The sequence below is a fragment of the Zea mays genome, chromosome 9 (assembly GCF_902167145.1).
Source record: "Zea mays cultivar B73 chromosome 9, Zm-B73-REFERENCE-NAM-5.0, whole genome shotgun sequence".
Lineage (NCBI taxonomy): Eukaryota > Viridiplantae > Streptophyta > Magnoliopsida > Poales > Poaceae > Zea > Zea mays.
In genome coordinates this window covers 9,361,998-9,379,172 of record NC_050104.1, presented here as the reverse complement: position 1 = coordinate 9,379,172, position 17,175 = coordinate 9,361,998, and the positions used below count along the sequence as shown (strand labels likewise).

The 17,175-nt window shown below is 54.6% G+C and overlaps 1 protein-coding gene across 2 annotated transcripts; it reads right to left on the bottom strand.

Moving 5' to 3' along the window:
• Nucleotides 1-931: 931 nt before the first annotated feature.
• LOC100194120 (uncharacterized) lies at nucleotides 932-4,841 on the bottom strand. 2 transcript variants are annotated; one of them, XM_020543497.2, is made up of 2 exons: nucleotides 4,354-4,841; nucleotides 932-2,707 (listed from the first exon to the last, which is right to left on the bottom strand). In XM_020543497.2, the coding sequence occupies exons 1-2, from the start codon at nucleotides 4,526-4,528 to the stop codon at nucleotides 1,188-1,190; spliced, it is 1,695 nt and encodes a 564-aa protein (XP_020399086.1). In that variant the 5' UTR covers nucleotides 4,529-4,841; the 3' UTR covers nucleotides 932-1,187. The 2 variants fall into 2 exon arrangements, with proteins under 2 accessions (XP_020399086.1, NP_001132645.1); NM_001139173.1 differs by lacking the exon at nucleotides 4,354-4,841 and having other exon boundaries at nucleotides 1,123-2,746.
• Nucleotides 4,842-17,175: the final 12,334 nt, after the last annotated feature.

The window sequence follows — 17,175 nt, the reverse complement described above, 5'->3', positions numbered from 1 at the left end:
AAAATCTCTTTCTCAAAGACCAATGGCCCGAGATGATCTTACTCAGGTCTTGGGCAAGCGGGTGGTTTCTGAGGAGGACACTTTAAGCAAGGCTAAGCGTCTTGCGGCAAAGCGCAATTTAGAAATCAGTTCTTTTCAGGGCAACATACTGGCTCAGATTCTGGAGATTGTTGCAGAAAGAACAACCTCAACACGAGATCCTTGCGGTATGTCGATCCTTAGAGGTGGTGGCTATGGAGATCTTTGCAAGCCATGGATGGAGGTCCAACGCTAGATTAGAAGGAGCTTGATTTGTTGATGTTTTATTTCGAAGAATGTTTACGATGGATGGTTGTTTTTTCGATTTGTAAGGCCGTATGTAAGAGATTGCAAAAGGCTGGAACATTTTGTTTCCATAATCAAAAAAAGTTGTCACTCAACAAATGTTTGCATGCAATAAAGATAAGCAAGAGGTAAACAAGAAGTAATGCAGGAAAATAGAGAAAGACATAGACACAACTGATTTCATGATATCGGGTTGTTGTATTAACCCTCTAATGATATTGCGGCATCGAAGAGTCACCATGACTCAGTTTCACTTACTTTCGCTTTAACATTAAGTTACAATAAAATGTAAAATGGTCTAAAAATACACTCTAATCCACTCCAACATAAATAGATTGAGATGGATATAGGGTGCGTTTGGTTTGACTTTTGGCTTTGACTTTTGTCCCCTAAAAGCCAAAAGCCAAACCAAAGGGCTAGATCTAGGAAGAAGATTTTTTTTCAAAAGTCGACTTTCTTGCGGTGCAAAAATGAAAGCACATCTAGACCTATTTTTAGTGGTTTTTGGATGAAAATGTGAATATATATGAACTTTGAGCAGCTTCCACCAAATAGGTTTTAGCTTTTTTACAGCTCACAATCCACGTCAACTTTTTTCACAGCTACAGTCCAATCAAACAGATTGATATGTGCATTGAGGGACAAAAGTTTCATTTCCTCCTATATATCCTACTTCACAAATTAAATGTTATGTTTAGTTTGTGAAACAACAAAATTTGGATTATGTATCACATGATGATCTTGTTTGGTCCATCCTCACAAGTCACAATAATTGACTCTACATGAGATCACACGTTTAGAAACAACAAGATAAAACTTACGACTCAGATCAGCCTTATGTTGAGTCCCCTTTGGTACATATCCTATTTGTTCCGACCAACAAGTTTCAGCCCCCAGGTCAAGTCGTGACAGTGCTGGATGTACGGCACATCCTTTGAGATGTCCGCCGTCCATTGCTTGAGGCGGCAATCATAGCTTGGTGGTTTGTGGAAGCACGGCTCCATGGACACGTCCCAGCCGCACGGCGGATCGGGCACGGCAGAGCTGTTGGTAGACTTGTACAGCACCCACGGCCTCACGCCGGCGAGCCCCTGTGCCACGTAACCGAACGTCGACACGCCGGTGGTCACCAGCACGTCAGTGAGGCTCAGCAGGTACATCTCGGCCCACGCCTTGTGCTCGTGCGACCTGGCGCCGGAGCGCTGGTACTCCTCGTGGCTGGGCTGGTGCACGCTGACCGCCTCGCCGGTGGCCGCGGCGTGCTCCCAGTACATGCTCTTGAGTTTCTCGTAGTACCACGACTTGAGCGAGGTGACGAGAACGGCCTTAGACCTGGCACGAGACGCGGGCACCGGCGGCGGCGGCGGCGTCGGCTCTCCCGTGGCGAGCCGCAATTCCGGGAGCAGCTTCTGCTTCTGCGTGCACGAGGTGATCTGCTCCAGCAGCTCGGGCGAGTTGGGCTGCGCGCCGAAGACGCGCACCTGGATGCCCACCCGCTGCTGCGCAGTGGCGAGGTAGGCGTCGTAGTAGCGCGTGACGAGGCCCCAGACGTGGTTGCTCGGGTGGAACAGGTACCGGCCCAGGTGGTGGAACACGGCGTCGCGCTCCGGGAACATCCGGTCCAGCTCGCCCTGGAACGCCTGCACGAGGAACAGCCCCGGCACGATGTAGCTGTCCGTCCTCACCGCCAGCCACTGGACGCGCCGGAGCAGCCTCTGGTCGCCGTCGCAGAAGAAGTAGTTGTCCTCGACGGTGGCGTCGTTGTGGAGATGGACGTACGCGAACGCAGGCAGAGGCAGTCGTCGTCCCGCCGTCGAAGCAGCATCGGCAACGCCGCCGCTCTCGACGACCACCTTGTTCCTCACCATGTTCCCGTAGCTCTCGGCGGTGTCCACGCCGAAGCCGGTGTAGTTCGCCACCGGGAAGCCCGGCGGCAGCAGCCACGTGGTGCCGGGGAACGGCTCGCAGAAAAGGTCGTCCATGTCGTTGCTGGGGTCGACGAGGAGGACGCGGTCCGTGAGCACGGCGTACAGGAACGCCGAGGCCGCCGCGAGGATCCGGTTCCCGAGCCCGCTGTACGAGATGGAGACGATGTACGCGCACTCCGGTGGCGCGATGGTGCTCATGCTGCCTGCCCTGAGCTGCTCTAGGGCGTTGCTGTACGCGGTGGTGCCCGGGCCGCACCGCCGCTGGAGAGCCTCGTGTCGCCGCAGCTTGGAGATGAGGTACGCGGAGGGTCGCCGTCCGGGCTTCCCTCGGTACATGGCGGACTGGTACCTGCTGTGGCAGGATTCCTCGTCGAAGCTGTCGGTCAGTAGGCCGTTGTACAGTCTGTCGTCGTGGCGCGCTGCCGCCGGAGGCGAGGAGGAGAGATCGATGGAACCTGTCACAGAGACTCACAGGAGACGTCAGAAGAGAAAAATGGTACAGTTTATCAACGGCATACATTCTGACATTCGTTCCGAATAACAATCGGTAACCGATCTACACGAGTATCGTCTCTCCACGTTACTCCCTCCTATATCACATGAGTTGTTGTTTAGAATAACTCTAATTAATGTTTTTTAAATACAAATAAACTCTTAATGCATATAAATGTTAGGTTTCAAAACTAAGTAACAAAATAATTATTTGTAATTAAAATTTTATAAATTTAATAGGACACACAGTAAGTAGTTTTTTTAGCGGCCGTTTGGCACCACGCGCTGGGGTGCACGGGGTCGAGGCCGGCGGAGTTGGGCCGCCGGGCCTGTCGGAGTCGAAGCCGGTGCGCGCTGACGCCGAGGTGCGGCCGCCATGCATGGAAGAGAGGCTCGCGCATGATGCCTGGCGCGTGAGGATAAGGACAAGAAAAGATAGAGAGAGCAGAAAAGAGAATATAAAGCTAAGTGAATGTGTGATGCTGATGCACCTTCTCTGTCACGTATAATCATCTATCGAGGCTCTAATTCTTTAATGTAGTATCTCTCTCTCTGTCTTCCTTTATCTCCCCCCCCCCCCCCCCCCCCCCCCCCCCCCAAAGACACACCAAATCTGATATGTCTATGTGCTACCATTGCCATTGAATTTACCTTTGCACCCTTCTTTTAACTTTCAACCAAAATGCCGCTTCCATACCTCGCCATCTCAGAACGAAGATCAAAATCACATGGATCAAGAGCATTGGAATTTTCAGACGACTAAGACTCTAGAGTATAAGTATTTGAAGGGGTGCTCGAAGAGACAAGAATTTATGGAGGCACGAGGAACTTTATCCTATATATGAACTATAGTGTTTGCTAATTCCTACCGTAAAAAAAGGGTAATTATATTATTAGATGAGAGGAAAAGTCACACAAAACAAACTTTGATCATTACTTTCTCTCAAATTATAAAGTTGGTGGCTAAACAATCAATATCAAATAAGAGGTATTATATATATATATATATATATATATATATATATATATATATATATATATATTATGCTCTAAATTTTCATGCAATTTAATGAATTATTTGTCAAATTTATAAAGTTTGATTGTCTCTCTCTGTCTGTCTCTCTCTGTTCTAATATGATTTTTTTTTGTGTGTGTGTGGCAAGCCCTGGCTTACTTGTCTCTTATACTACTTCCATATGCTAGATTAGAGGTTATTGTGTTGTTTGCAGTTATATATATATATATATATATATATATATATATATATATATATATATATATATATATATATATATATATATATATATATATATATATATATATATATATCGTGCTATATATATATTTACGCTATGTATATATATACTGAAAACGACCTGTACGTAATTAGTTACTCTCCCTCCTTTCTTTATTTTAAGAATTAAACTAGCTAACAGGCGACAACAAATATCTGATAACGGAGGAAGTATAATTTTAGAAATGATGGAGCAGCTACTCTTTTCCTCATCTCTACGAGAAAACGTGATACAAAACCGTGGCGAAAAAAAGAAAGAAAGAAAGATATATTGCAAAGAATGAAAAAAAAAACAGAATGACATATATATACTACCTTGGCGGAAGCTGGCTACTGCTGCCCACACCCTAGCCGTCGCCGGGGCTCCTCCAACGTTTCGCCCGCCGAGGATGAGCACGGTCGTCACGACGACGACGACGACAGCGGTGAGCGCGGCGCCGACCATCCACCTCGCTCGCTTGTTGTTGCCATCCATCGCCTCCAGCTGCATCGTCTTATACTCGCTTCTTCGATGAACCGTAACCACATCCACACACACATATATATGCTTTCTGAACCGCCGGTGTGATCAGCTCCGGTCGTCGTCGTGTTGCAAATTGCGCGCAATGCAAGTCAACTGGAATACTCGCGGCTTTTCGACGTGCTTGGAGAGTCTTTCTGGCACACTGGCGGCCGGTCTGCCGCGCATGAATTTTGGAATTGCAGCAAAATACTACTCCAGTCCAGTCATCCAGTGTCTATATAGGGGCATCGCGCGTCCCTATGCTAAGTGTCTAGTATTTAACTCTTGTCAATTGTCATCAATGTTCAATGTAAACGACCCGGAACAGTACTGTATATATCAACTCCCCTTGGCGTTGTGGTTCGTGCCTTCCGGGGCTCGATTGCACGCTGTACGTAGCAAGTGGGCTATATAGCCGTGAAATCAATGGAACGTAGAGAAACGTAGTTTACACAACTTGTTCAATTTATTACGTATAGATTTCAATGGGACCCGTATTTATATGATCCTATATTTCAATTTACGCACAGCAAGTGGGCTAGGCGGCTAGCTGTGAAATCTATATTATTTGACTATTATCCCCTCCGTACCAGTATATAAGTGAGCCAAAATGTCGTTTCTTCGCGTGGACTCTGCTGCATAATAAGATCTTAACAGCTGAAAACCTCCAGAAAAGAGGTTGGAGTAATGATCCGATCTGCAGTCTTTGCAAACAAGAACCAGAAGCTATAACCCACTTATTCCAAAACTGTATCTTCACTAGGGCGGTGTGGGCGCAGCTTTCTCATTGGCTTGACCTCGCGTTGCTGCCAGGGATGGCACAATCTTCGTCAATATACACTTGGTAGAACAAGTGCAGAGCCAAAGTCGATAAATGCTCAAGGAGAGAGTTTGATGGTTTGATCATCCTTTTCTGGTGGGAGATTTGGAAAGAGCGGAACCGCAGAACCTTCCAAAGCCTAGAGAAGTCAGAGTGTGTGATTGCAGGATTAATCAAGGATGTTTTTGGGCAGCAACGAATTGCTAATTCTTTTGACTTTGGTTGCTAGTGTCTCTGCGTAGCGTTCTTTATCCTTTTTTCTCATTCTTGAGTTCTTGGGTGGCTTTTTCGGGAGTTGTTTGGCTAGTTAAGTGTCTGTAAGTGTGCTATCTTTTTCCTCTTAATAAAGCTTGGACGTGGCAATTCTCTTGCCGCGTCTTTCAAAAAAAAAATAAGTACCAGTATTGTCGGCGTTTCGAACCCGGGGACCCTCAACCGATCCGACCAGTAAATTTATCGCTATGTGCCCCTCTCCAGATAGGTTGGCGCAAGATGGAACACAAGGGAGAATGTGGCTTGTATTATCTTGCACCAGGGATGCTCGTAGTAGGGGTTACAAGCGTCGCGAGAGAGAGCCTGTTCGTTTGCTCGTCCCCCGCGCGACCCCCCGCAGGAAGGCCCTGGACCTCCCTTTTATAGATGCAATGAAGGCTCAGGTGTACAATGGGGGTGTAGCTATGCACTAACGTGTCTGGCAGAGAAGTGTCTGAGCCCTGTGTACATGCCAACGTGGCTGTCGGAGAAGTGCTTGAGCCCTGCGTACGCGATAACGTGGCCGTCGGAGAAGTGCCTGAGCCCTGTAGAAGCACAGCTGGCGGTGCGGCTGGGATCCTGCTGACGTCTCCTTGCTTCCGTAGGGGGCTGAGAACCACCGACGTCATGGACGCACGCGGGGAACCATCATTACCTGTTATCGGGACGAGCCAGATGGGACGTCGGTCTTGTTCCCTCGTAGCCTGAGCTAGCTAGGGATAGGGTAATGATGTATCCCCTGTGGCGCGGTCGGTCCGAGCCCAAGGTTGGGCGAGGCGGAGACTTCTCCTGAGGCCGAGGCCGAGGCTGAGGCCGAGTCTTGGGGTCGGGCGAGGCGGAGACCTCCTCCCGAGGATGAGGCCTAAGGTCGGGCGAGGCGGAGCTTCCTGTTGCGCCCGAGGCTGAACTTGGCTGTTGTCAGCCTTACCTGGGTGGGTGGCACAGCAGTCGGAGCGAGGCAAGCGGCGTTGTTTTCCTGTCAGGTCGGTCAGCGAAAGGGCGAAGTGACTGCGGTCACTTCGACCTTGCCGACTGAGGCGCGCGTGTCAGGATAAGGTGTCAGGTGATCTCCGCATTAAATGCGCCTGCGACACGGTCGGTTGGTGAGGCGATTTGGCCAAGGTTGCTTCACGACGAAGCCTGCCCGAGCTGGGCTTCGGGCGAGTCGAGGGTGCGTTCACCGCCTGAGGAGGCCCTCGGGCGAGGCGTGAATTCGTCCGGGACTACTGTTCCCGCCCGAGGCCGGGCTCGGGCGAGGCGAGATTGCGTCCCTTGGTAGACGAGGCCTTGACCTGAACCGTGCCCATCAGCCTTTGCGGTTTGTGCTGAGGGTGGTTACCAGTCGTGTTTAGGAGTGTTGGGGATACCCCTAATTACGGTACCCGACAGTAGCCCCCGAGCCTCGAAGGGAGCGTTGGTACTCGCTTGGAGGCTTTGCCGCATTTTTGTGAGGGGACTGGCCTTTCTCGGTTATATTTTGTTCCGGTGGGTGCGCGCGAGCGCACCCGCCGGGTGTAGCCCCCGAGGCCTCGGAGGAGTGGTTTGACTCCTCTGAGGTCTTAATGCTTTTCGTGATGCCTCGGTCGGCCTGGTTGTTCCCTCGTGCGGCCTGGCCGTAGCCCCGGTGCATGGTCAGGTTCCGAGTTTTTAGGCTGGTTTGTTGACGCTGTCAACAGTTTGGCCGTAGCCTGGTGCGAGAGCAGCCCCCGAGCCTCGACACGGAGCGAGAGGACGATCAAGGACTGTCTCGACTTTCGTTATACAACCCTTCGTCGCCTTTCCGCAAGGAGGAGGGGGGAAGCGCCATGTTGCCCTCAGAGGGTGCCGAACATGGTGTTTTCGATGAGTTGCTAACGGGTGATCCGAGTGGACACCCGAGCCCCGTTCGATAAGGGTCGGCTAGTGGCCCAGAGGCGCGCTCCAAAAGTACCTACAGGTGATTTGCCGGACCCGGACCAATTCGATAGGGTCCGAGGGCTCGATGCCTCCCTCCGGTGGGATTCTGTTACAAAATCGCTCCTGCTAGTCTCGGAAATGTCCTAGGGTACCTCGGGAGCGTAGCCCAAGCCTCGACCATGTAACGGACGTAGCCAGAGTCATCCCTCACTCTGCGTGCTCTGGGGCGGCTGTCGAACCCTTTCGAGGGGCCAGCCTTTGAACCCCTGATCAGTAATGGGCTCGGAGCCCGAGTGCTCTGGGGCGGCTGTCGAGCCCTTCCGAGGGGCCAGCCTTCGAACCCCTGATCAGTAATGGGCTCGGAGCCCGAGTGCTCTGGGCGGCTGTCGAACCCCTCCGAGGGGCCAACCTTCGAACCCCTGATCAATAGGAGGGCTCGGGGGCCCGTGTGCTCTGGGGCGGCTGTCGAACCCCTCCGAGGGGCCAGCCTTCGAACCCCTGATCAGTAGGAGGGCTCGGGGGCCCGTTTCCTTCGCTGAGAAGGATCCCTTTCGAAATATCCCCTTTCCCGGTCCCTGTAGCAAGAGGGAGAAAGAGGAAGAGGAAAAGGATATGAATTTAAATAGTGTGACGCACCTTTTTTGACGCGGTCATCATGGCGGAGGTGAAACGACGCCCGCTTCGCCTGCCAAAGGCGTCGCTTGCCCTACCGAGGAGTTAATGCGACGGGACGGGCGATTCGCGGGGCGGCCGTTGCGCGTGCTCGAGTTGTTCGAGGAACGGAACACGGGCGCGTCGTCTTTACTTTGTGGGAGGGGGCTCTCCTGCCGCTTCAAGAGGGGACGCGAGCCTGCAGGCGATTTGACCGCTGCTTCCGCCCGTCTGCTGCTGCAATTACTGTTGGCCCACTTTTGGCCATATCGACCGCCGCGCCTCCTCCCGCGGCTGACTGACCCATGATCGTTGCACTCAATTGGTACTGTTGGGTCATGCGCAGGGTTGCCTCGAGTCGCGGCATTGGTTCTGCAATCGAGAAAACACGGCATTGGCGCAAGTGGCGGTGCGGTTCCTTTGCACGCAGTAACCGTCGCACCGGTTGCATGACATGTGGGCCCAGGCCTTCACGCTGTCCCACCGGATGCGATGAGGCCGAAAGGGTGCACAACCGTGGTGTGGTTGCACGCCTCTTGCATAGCGGTCCACCCTTTCGCCCGCTGGTTTCGGCGAGGATGGAGGAACGCTTATAACCGCGGGGCGGTTACCTGCTTCGCGTGCAGCGGTTTGGCTTCTTCTGTTTCTGGTCCGCTCGCATGACATGTGGGACCCAACCCCCCGCGTTGGAGGGTGGGAACCCTGGAGCTCGTCGGTGGAGACTTTGCCCGTGATGCTTGGAATGCGAGTGGGGAGAGCCGCCTTTAAAAAAAAGGGATCGATCCCCCGGGCAGTAGACATGCCTCCGCACTCCCCTCATGCATTGCGCCTTTCCACCTTCCGAGCCCCCGGATGGGGAGCACCCGTGTTGCCTTCGTCTTGCTGTTGTTGGAGGAGCGCGACCCCGCGGGGGTTGGTGCTCTTCAGACATCGCTCGGCTTCAAGGATTTTCATCATGCAGCCCGACTACAGTCCCCCGCCGCCGGTCACCCAGGATGATGACCGTAGGCCTCGTGGTGGGAGAAGCAATCCGGGCTGCGGCCTCTGCCTCGCCCTCTACTTCAAGGATGTTCATCATCCTCGCTGTGGCGGAGGGCGAGCTGAGTTGTGGCTTGCGTCCGCGTGGGCTGGCGACCCGCTTCTTCCTCCGGCATTCGGGGGAGAAGAGCATCCTCCAGCTCTGCGGAGGAGGCGTCCTCCAGCCATGCGGGGGAAGGTGAACTGCTGCTGCCTGGCCAGGGTGCAGCTGTCCGTCCTCCACCCGGGCGACGGTCGTGTCGCGCGCGGGCCGGCCACGTCCAGGTCCTCCTTGCGCCGTCGGCTGCACCGGGGGGTCGCACAACACGTCGTACGCCGCGAGGGCGGTACTCGTGTTCTGGGACGGTCTCGTTCTCGTTCTTGTGGCGAGGACGGGAGTGAGGACCTGTCGGTGCGCTTTGGGGCAACCGCCGTTCGCCGGCGCGGTGTTGGTGGGCAGGTGGCCGCTGTCGTCGGTGCTGAGGTGGTGGTCGCCATAGGTGAGGCTTCCCCTTGCCGAAGCGGTTGCCTCCGCCGACGAGACCTTCAGTGCCACCTGCGTTCCGGACCTCCGGCTCTTTGGCTTTAATGGCTGGTTCTCGTCCCCGTGAGGGGACGTGAACGAGGGCCCTTCGGCAGTAGTGTTTGCCCTGGGGCCATCGCTGCTGCTGTCTAGCCGCCCGAGATGGAGGTCGTTGTCGCGCTGCTGGTGCAGTGGTCACCGGCGAGCCACCTGGAGTTTGTTGTCCCGCAGGCCCTCTGGTGTGGAGGTTGTTCATACCCGCGGGAGTGGAACCGGAGTCCTGTTTGTAATGGTACCCTGAGTATGGGTGTTTGTTCTTTGTGGCTGCTGAGGCCTGAACATTTGGGTATTTGAGCGTAATACCGTGTTTCTTCCTCATTTCGAGCACTAGGACTCGCCCGTCGGCTAGCTGAACCACTTAACCGAGCGTGAGTTGCCTTGCGCGGAAGGTGACGAGTGAGGTATCCGTCTCCCGGAGGCGTAGGAGTCCCTCGGCTCGGTCGGCCTTGCCGCTCAAGGCTTCTCTCGCTTAGTTTTAGGACCTTCGGCCGCTCTGTGATGAGCTGAAGCCGGAGGCAGCGGTGTCGGCGTGGACGGAGGTGGTGTCGGCTCGAAATAGAGGCTTCGTCGGCCCGGGAGCAGGTGGCTTCCCAGGCCGAGGAGGTGCAGCAGCGGCTGCTGGAGCTTGGCCAGGTCATCCGTGAGCGGGACCAACCCCGGAGTCACGCTGCCGAGGCCATGAGCCGGGCTGAGGTCCTCGGGGGACAGCTGGCTGAGGCTACGGAGCGGCCAGCCAAGGCGTCCGCTCGGGCCGGGGCCCTTGCGGAGAGCCTGGCCGTGAGGGCCCAAGCGCGGTGCTGGCGTCCTCCTTCGAGGTGGAGATCCTTCCGCCCGTGTCGCCGTCTGAGGCTGGGCCAGGTTCCGCCGAGGGTGGAAATGTCGCCGAGGGTGCTGCTGCTCCCCCTGCTTATGTCTAAACCTGCAGGAACAGTTTGTCTGTAGTATGCGTATGTTTTTTGCGGCTGCTGAGGCCTAAACATTTTAACGCCGGATTATAAAGCTGTGTTTTCTTTCCTCTCGTTTCGAGCATTAGGACTTGTTCGTCGGTAACAGAATCGCTTATCCGAGCGAGAGTTACTTTTCGCGGAAGGTGATGAGTGAGGTATCTGTATCCCGGAGGCGTAGGAGTCCCTCGGCTCGGTCGGCCTTGCCGCTTATGTGCTCTCTCATTCGGTTGTAGGATTATGTTATCGATATAGTCGAGAAGGCATGAAAGTTGTTTTCTACCCGAGCATTAGGACTTGTTCGGTAGCAGAATCGCTTATCCGAGCGTGAGTTACTTTTCGCGGAAGGTGATGAGTGAGGTATCCGTATCCCGGAGGCGTAGGAGTCCCTCGGCTCGGTCGGCCTTGCCGCTTACGTGTACTCTCGTCGTTTTTAGGACCCTGCTATCGATATAGTCGAAAGCACGAAAGTCGTTTTCTACCCAAGCATTTAGGACTTGTTCGATAACAAAACCGCTTATCCGAGCGTGAGTCACTTTTCGCGGAAGGTGATGAGTGAGGTATCCGTATCCCGGAGGTGTAGAAGTCCCTCGGCTCGGTCGGCCTTGCCGCTTACGTGCTCTCTCGCTCGTTTTTAGGGTTCCATTATCGATATAGTCGAAAGTCGTTTTGGTAGAAAACTTTTCCTTTGGTAGAAGACTTTTCTGAGGAAAATTTTGACGCAGAGGGGGTTCCCCCCCTTCTAGCCCCCGAGGGAGGGTCGGGCTTTGCCGAGGCTAGGCTGATCCTTCCTTGACGGTTAGACTTTATTTATGCATGTAAAGAAAACGAGGTATATGAACGACTTGAAACATCTTAAGGGTAGAAGCGACGTAGCTGTTGGATGTTCCAAGCGTTGCTGTAGACCTCGCCTTGATCGTTGGCCAGCTTGTATGTTCCGGGCTTCAAAATCTTGGCGATGATGAACGACCCTTCCCAGGGAGGAGTAAGCTTGTGGCGCCCTCGGGCGTCTTGTCGCAGCCGAAGTACCAGGTCTCCCACCTGGAAGCCTCAGGACCGAACCCTTTGGGCGTGGTAGCGTCGCAGAGACTGCTGATACCGCGCCGAGTGTAGTAAGGCCACGTCCCGAGCTTCTTCGAGCTCATCCAGTGAATCTTCTCGGCTGGTCTGGTTGCTTCGGTCGTCGTATGCCTTTGTCCTCGGGGAACCGTATTCTAAGTCCGTGGGTAGGACGACCTCAGCCCCATAGACTAGAAAGAACGGCAAGAAACCTGTGGCTCGGCTTGGCGTCATCCTCAGACTCTAGACCACCGAGGATAGCTCTTTCATCCACCGCTTGCCAAACTTGTTGAGGTCGTTGTAGATCCTCGGTTTAAGTCCCTGTAGAATCATACCGTTGGCACGCTCCACCTGCCCATTCGTCATGGGGTGAGCTACGGCGGCCCAGTCCACACGGATGTGGTGGTCCTCGCAGAAGTCCAGGAACTTCTTCCCAGTGAACTATGTGCCATTGTCGGTGATGATGGAGTTCGGGACCCCAAAGCGATGGATGATGTTTGTGAAGAACGCCACTGCCTGCTCGGACCTGATGCTGGTTAAGGGTCGGACCTCGATCCACTTGGAGAATTTGTCGATGGCGACCAGCAGGTGCGAGAAGCTCCCGGGTGCCTTCTGCACGGGACCGACGAGGTCCAGACCCCACACGACAAACGGCCAGGTGATGGGTATTGTATGCAGGGCCTGAGCGGGCAGGTGCGTCTGTCTCGCGTAGAATTGACACCCTTGGCATGAGCGTACAATCCTAGTGGCATCGACCACCGTGGTCGGCCAGTAGAAACCTTGTCGGAAGGCGTTTCCCACGAGGGCTCGAGGTGCTGCGTGGTGACCGCAAGCCCTCGAGTGTATCTCTTGCAACAGCTCTTGTTCTTCGGCGACGGATATGCATCGTTGGAGAATGCCCGAGGGGCTGCGATGGTAGAGCTCCTTTTCATCACCCAGTAAAACGAACGACTTGGCGCGTCGAGCCAGTCGCCGAGCTTCGGCTTTGTCGAGGGGTAGCTCCCCTCGGTGGAGATATTGCAGGTACGGGGTCTGCCAGTTTTGGTTTGGTGCAACCCCATTCCGCTCTCCCTCGATGCGCAAGGCCTCACCCTCGGCGGCCGAGGGTACCTCGGGCTGGGCCGAGGTCTCGTCGGGCTCGGGCGCGTCGTCGAGTTTCATGGATGGTTGATGTATGTCCCTGCAGAAGAAGTTCGGGGGAACCATCGTTCGCCCCGAGGCTATTTTAGCCAGCTCATCCACAGTCTCGTTGTACCGTCGAGCGATATGGTTGAGCTCCAGCCCGTAGAACTTGTCTTCCAAGCGCTGAACTTCGTCGCAGTAGGCCTCCATCTTCCGGTCACAGTAGTGGGAGTTCTTCATGACTTGGCCAATGACAAGCTGCGAGTCGCCACGAGCATCGAGGCGCCGAACCCCTAGCTCGACGACGATGCGCAGCCCATTAACCAGAGCCTCATACTCGGCCACGTTGTTTGATGCCGGAAAATGGAGGCGCATCACGTAGCGCACATGTTTCCCGAGGGGTGAGATGAAGAGCGGGCCCGCACCTGCTCCTATTTTCATCAGCGACCCATCGAAGTACATGGTCCAAAGTTTGGGTTGGATCGGAGCTGTTGGCAATTGGGTGTCGACCCATTTAGCTAGGAAATCCGCCAAGGCTTGAGACTTTATGGCCTTCCGAGGAGCGAATGAAATTGTCTCGCCCATGAGTTCCACCGCCCACTTTGCTATCCTACCCGAGGCCTCTTGGCACTGGATGATCTCCCCCAGGGGGAAGGATGACACCACAGTCACCGGATGAGACTCAAAGTAGTGTCACAATTTTCGTCGCGTCAGAATTACTGCGTACAGTAGCTTCTGGATTTGTGGGTAGCAGATCTTGGTCTCGGATAGCACCTCGCTGATGAAGTAGACCGACCTCTGACGAGCAGTGCATGCCCTTCTTCTCGTCTCTCGACTACGATCGCGGCGCTGACCACCTGAGTGGTTGTGGCTACGTAGATCAAGATGACTTCTCCCGCAGCGAGGGGCACCAAGATGGGTGCATTTGTAAGGAGTGCCTTTAAGTTTCCGAGGGCTTGCTCGGCCTCGGGGGTCCAAGTGAAGCACTCGGCCTTCCTTAAGAGGTGGTACAAGGGTAATCCTTTCTCGCCGAGGCGCGAGATGAAGCGGCTCAGAGCCGCAAGCCATCCCATGACCCTTTGTACTCCTTTCAAATCTTTGAGAGGCCCCATGTTGGTGATGGCCGCGATTTCTCCGGGTTGGCCTCGATGCCCCGCTCGGAGACGATGAATCCCAGGAGCAAGCCTCGGGGAACTCCGAAGACACACTTTTCGGGATTGAGTTTCACGCCTTTCGCTCTCAGACACTTGAATGTCGTTTCAAGGTCGGAGAGGAGGTCGGAGGCTTTCCTCGTCTTGACAACGATGTCATCGACGTAAGCCTCGACCGTTCGACCGATGTGCTCTCCAAACACGTGGTTCATGCACCTTTGGTATGTTGCACCTGCATTCCTCAAGCCAAATGGCATGGTAGTATAACAATACATGCCAAAAGGTGTGATGAAAGAAGTCGCGAGCTGGTCGGACTCTTTCATCTTGATTTGGTGATAACCTGAATAGGCGTCGAGGAATGACAGGGTTTCGCACCCAGCAGTGGAGTCCACAATTTGATCGATGCGAGGCAGAGGGTAGGGAACCTTCAGACATGCTTTGTTTAGACCAGTGTAGTCTACGCACATCCTCCACTTCCCACCTTTTTTCTTTACAAGCACAGGGTTAGCTAACCATTCGGGATGGAATACCTCTTTGATGAACCCTGCAACCATCAGCTTGTGGACCTCCTCGCCTATGGCCCTGCGCTTCTCTTCATCAAAGCGGCGCAGGTGCTGCTTCATGGGTCGGGCGCCGGCTCGGATATCCACTGAGTTCTTGGCGACATCCCTCGGTATGCCGGGCATGTCCGAGGGACTCCACGCAAAAGTTTCGGCGTTTGCGCGGAGAAAGTCGACGAGCACTGCTTCCTATTTGGGGTCGAGCTCAGAGCCGATCCGGACTTGCTTGCAGGCGTCGTTGCTGGGGTCGAGGGCGATGGACTTAACCGCCTCAGCCAGTTTGAAGTTGTCGGCGTGGCGCTTCGCATCAGGCACCTCCTTGGAGAGGCACTCTAGGTCGGCGATGAAGGCCTCGGACTCGGCGAGGGCCTAAGCGTACTCCACGCACTCCACGTCGCATTCGTACACGTGTCGGTACGTGGATCCGACGGTGATGACCCCGTTGGGGCCTGGCATCTTGAGCTTGAGGTACGTGTAGTTGGGGACGACCATGAACTTGGCGTAGCACGGTCTCCCCAGCACCGCATGGTAGGTCCCTTGGAACCCGACCACCTCGAACATGAGGGTTTCCCTGCGGAAGTTGGAGGGTGTTCCGAAGCAGACAGGCAAATCGAGTTGCCCAAGGGGCAGGACGCGCTTTCCGGGGACGATCCCGTGAAAGGGCGCCGCACCGGCCCGGATCGTGGACAGATCGATCTCCAAGAGCCCGAGGGTCTCGGCGTAGATGATGTTGAGGCTGCTGCTTCCGTCCATGAGGACCTTGGTGAGCCTGGCGTTGCCGATGACGGGGTCGACAACGAGCGGGTACCTTCCTGGGCTCGGCACGCAGTCGGGGTGGTCGCCTTGGTCGAAGGTGATGGGCTTGTCGGACCAGTCTAGGTAGACTCGCGCCGCCACCTTCACCGAGCAGACCTCCCGGCGCTCCTGCTTGCGGTGTCGAGCCGAGGCGTTCACCACTTGCCCATCGTAGATCATGAAGCAGCCGTGGACCTCCGGGAACTCCTCTTCCTTGTCGCCCTCCTTCTTGTTGTTGCCTTGGTCCTTGCCGCCTTCCGCCGGGGGCCCGGCCTTATGGAAGTAGCGCCGGAGCATGACGCATTCTTCAAGGGTGTGCTTGACAGGACCCTCTTGGTCGATGGACGGTGGGGAAGTCGCGTCGGGGACGGACTGCACCGTTATCTCAGGTATGAGGCTAACGCCCAGCAAGTCCTTCGCGAGAGTGCTGGCGTCATCAGTCCGCTTGGGGTTGGCATGTTGCGGGGAAACGACATCCGTCGTTGTCTCAGGTGCGAGGACAACGCCCGGCATGTCCCCCGCTGGGGTGCCGTCGTCGTCGACTCGCTCTGGTTCGACAGCTGACGAGGTGCCGCCTCCTGCCTGGCCACGGTTGCCCTGTCTCCTCCTCCTGCGGCGAGGAGGGTGGCGGGGCAAACCCGGATGCTGCTCTTCCACCACGGGGGGAAGATGAAAGCACCTAGAGGGGGGGGGGGGGGTGAATAGGTGATCCTGTAGAAACTTAAAACTTAAAGCCACAAAACTTGATTAAGTGTTAGCACGATGAAATCAAGTGGCTAAGGACCGAGCTCTTGTGAAACACAATAGTCACAATGAGAACAAGCACAAGAGACACGATGGTTTATCCCGTGGTTCGGCCAAGTACAACACGTGCCTACTCCATGTTGTGGCGTCCCAATGGACGAGGGTTGCACTCAACCCCTTTCAAGCGATCCAAAGATCCACTTGAATACCATGGTGTTTTTCTCTCTTTCACTATATCCCGTTTGCGAGGAATCTCCACAACTTGGAGCCTCTCGCCCTTACAAATGATGATCACAAAGAAACATGGATGTAAGGGAGGGAAAAGCAACACCCACAAGTCTCAAAAGTAACAGCACAAACACGCACACTAGTCATAACTTGAGCTCTAAGTTCACACACGGAGTTCTCAACTCAAGAGGAGCTCAAATTGCTATCACAAAGAATCAAATGCGCTAGAATGAAGTCTTGGTGCTTAGAGATGATCAAAGAATGCTTGGTGTACTCCTCCATGCGTCTAGGGGTCCCTTTTATAGCCCCAAGGCAGCTAGGAGCCGTTGGAAGCAATCCAGAAAGGCAATTCTTGCCTTCTGTCTTGTGGTGCACCGGACAGGCACTGTTCAGTGTCCGGTGCAGATTGCTTTCCTAAATTGGCGCAGCCGACCGTTGAAGATTTGGAGCCGTTGGCGCACCGGACACTGTCCGGTGAACACCGGACAGTCCGGTGCCCCCATATGACTGTTGACTCGGCCACACGTCACGCGCGGATTGCGCGGCCGACCGTTGGCTCACCGGACAGTCCGGTGCACCACCGGACAGTCCGGTGAATTTTAGCCGTACGCCGCCGACGAATCCCCGAGAGCGGCCAGTTGACCAGACTCCAGCCTGGTGCACCGGACACGGTCTGGTGCACCACCGGACAGTCCGGTGCACCCAGACTGCGCAGAGTCTTGGCTGCTCCAGCCAAGTCTTTTTCCTTTTGTCTTTTCTCTGATTCTAGCACTTAGACAAATATGTTAGTACACAAAAACCAATGTACTAAGT

Excerpts from the sequence above, each read along its gene's own strand:
- LOC100194120 (XM_020543497.2), bottom strand. The coding sequence starts at position 4,528 with ATGCAGCTGGAGGCGATGGATGGCAACAACAAGCGAGCGAGGTGGATG. Across the intron at positions 2,708-4,353 it reads AGTAGCCAGCTTCCGCCAAG|GTTCCATCGATCTCTCCTCC; the intron begins GTAGTATATATA and ends TCTCTGTGACAG.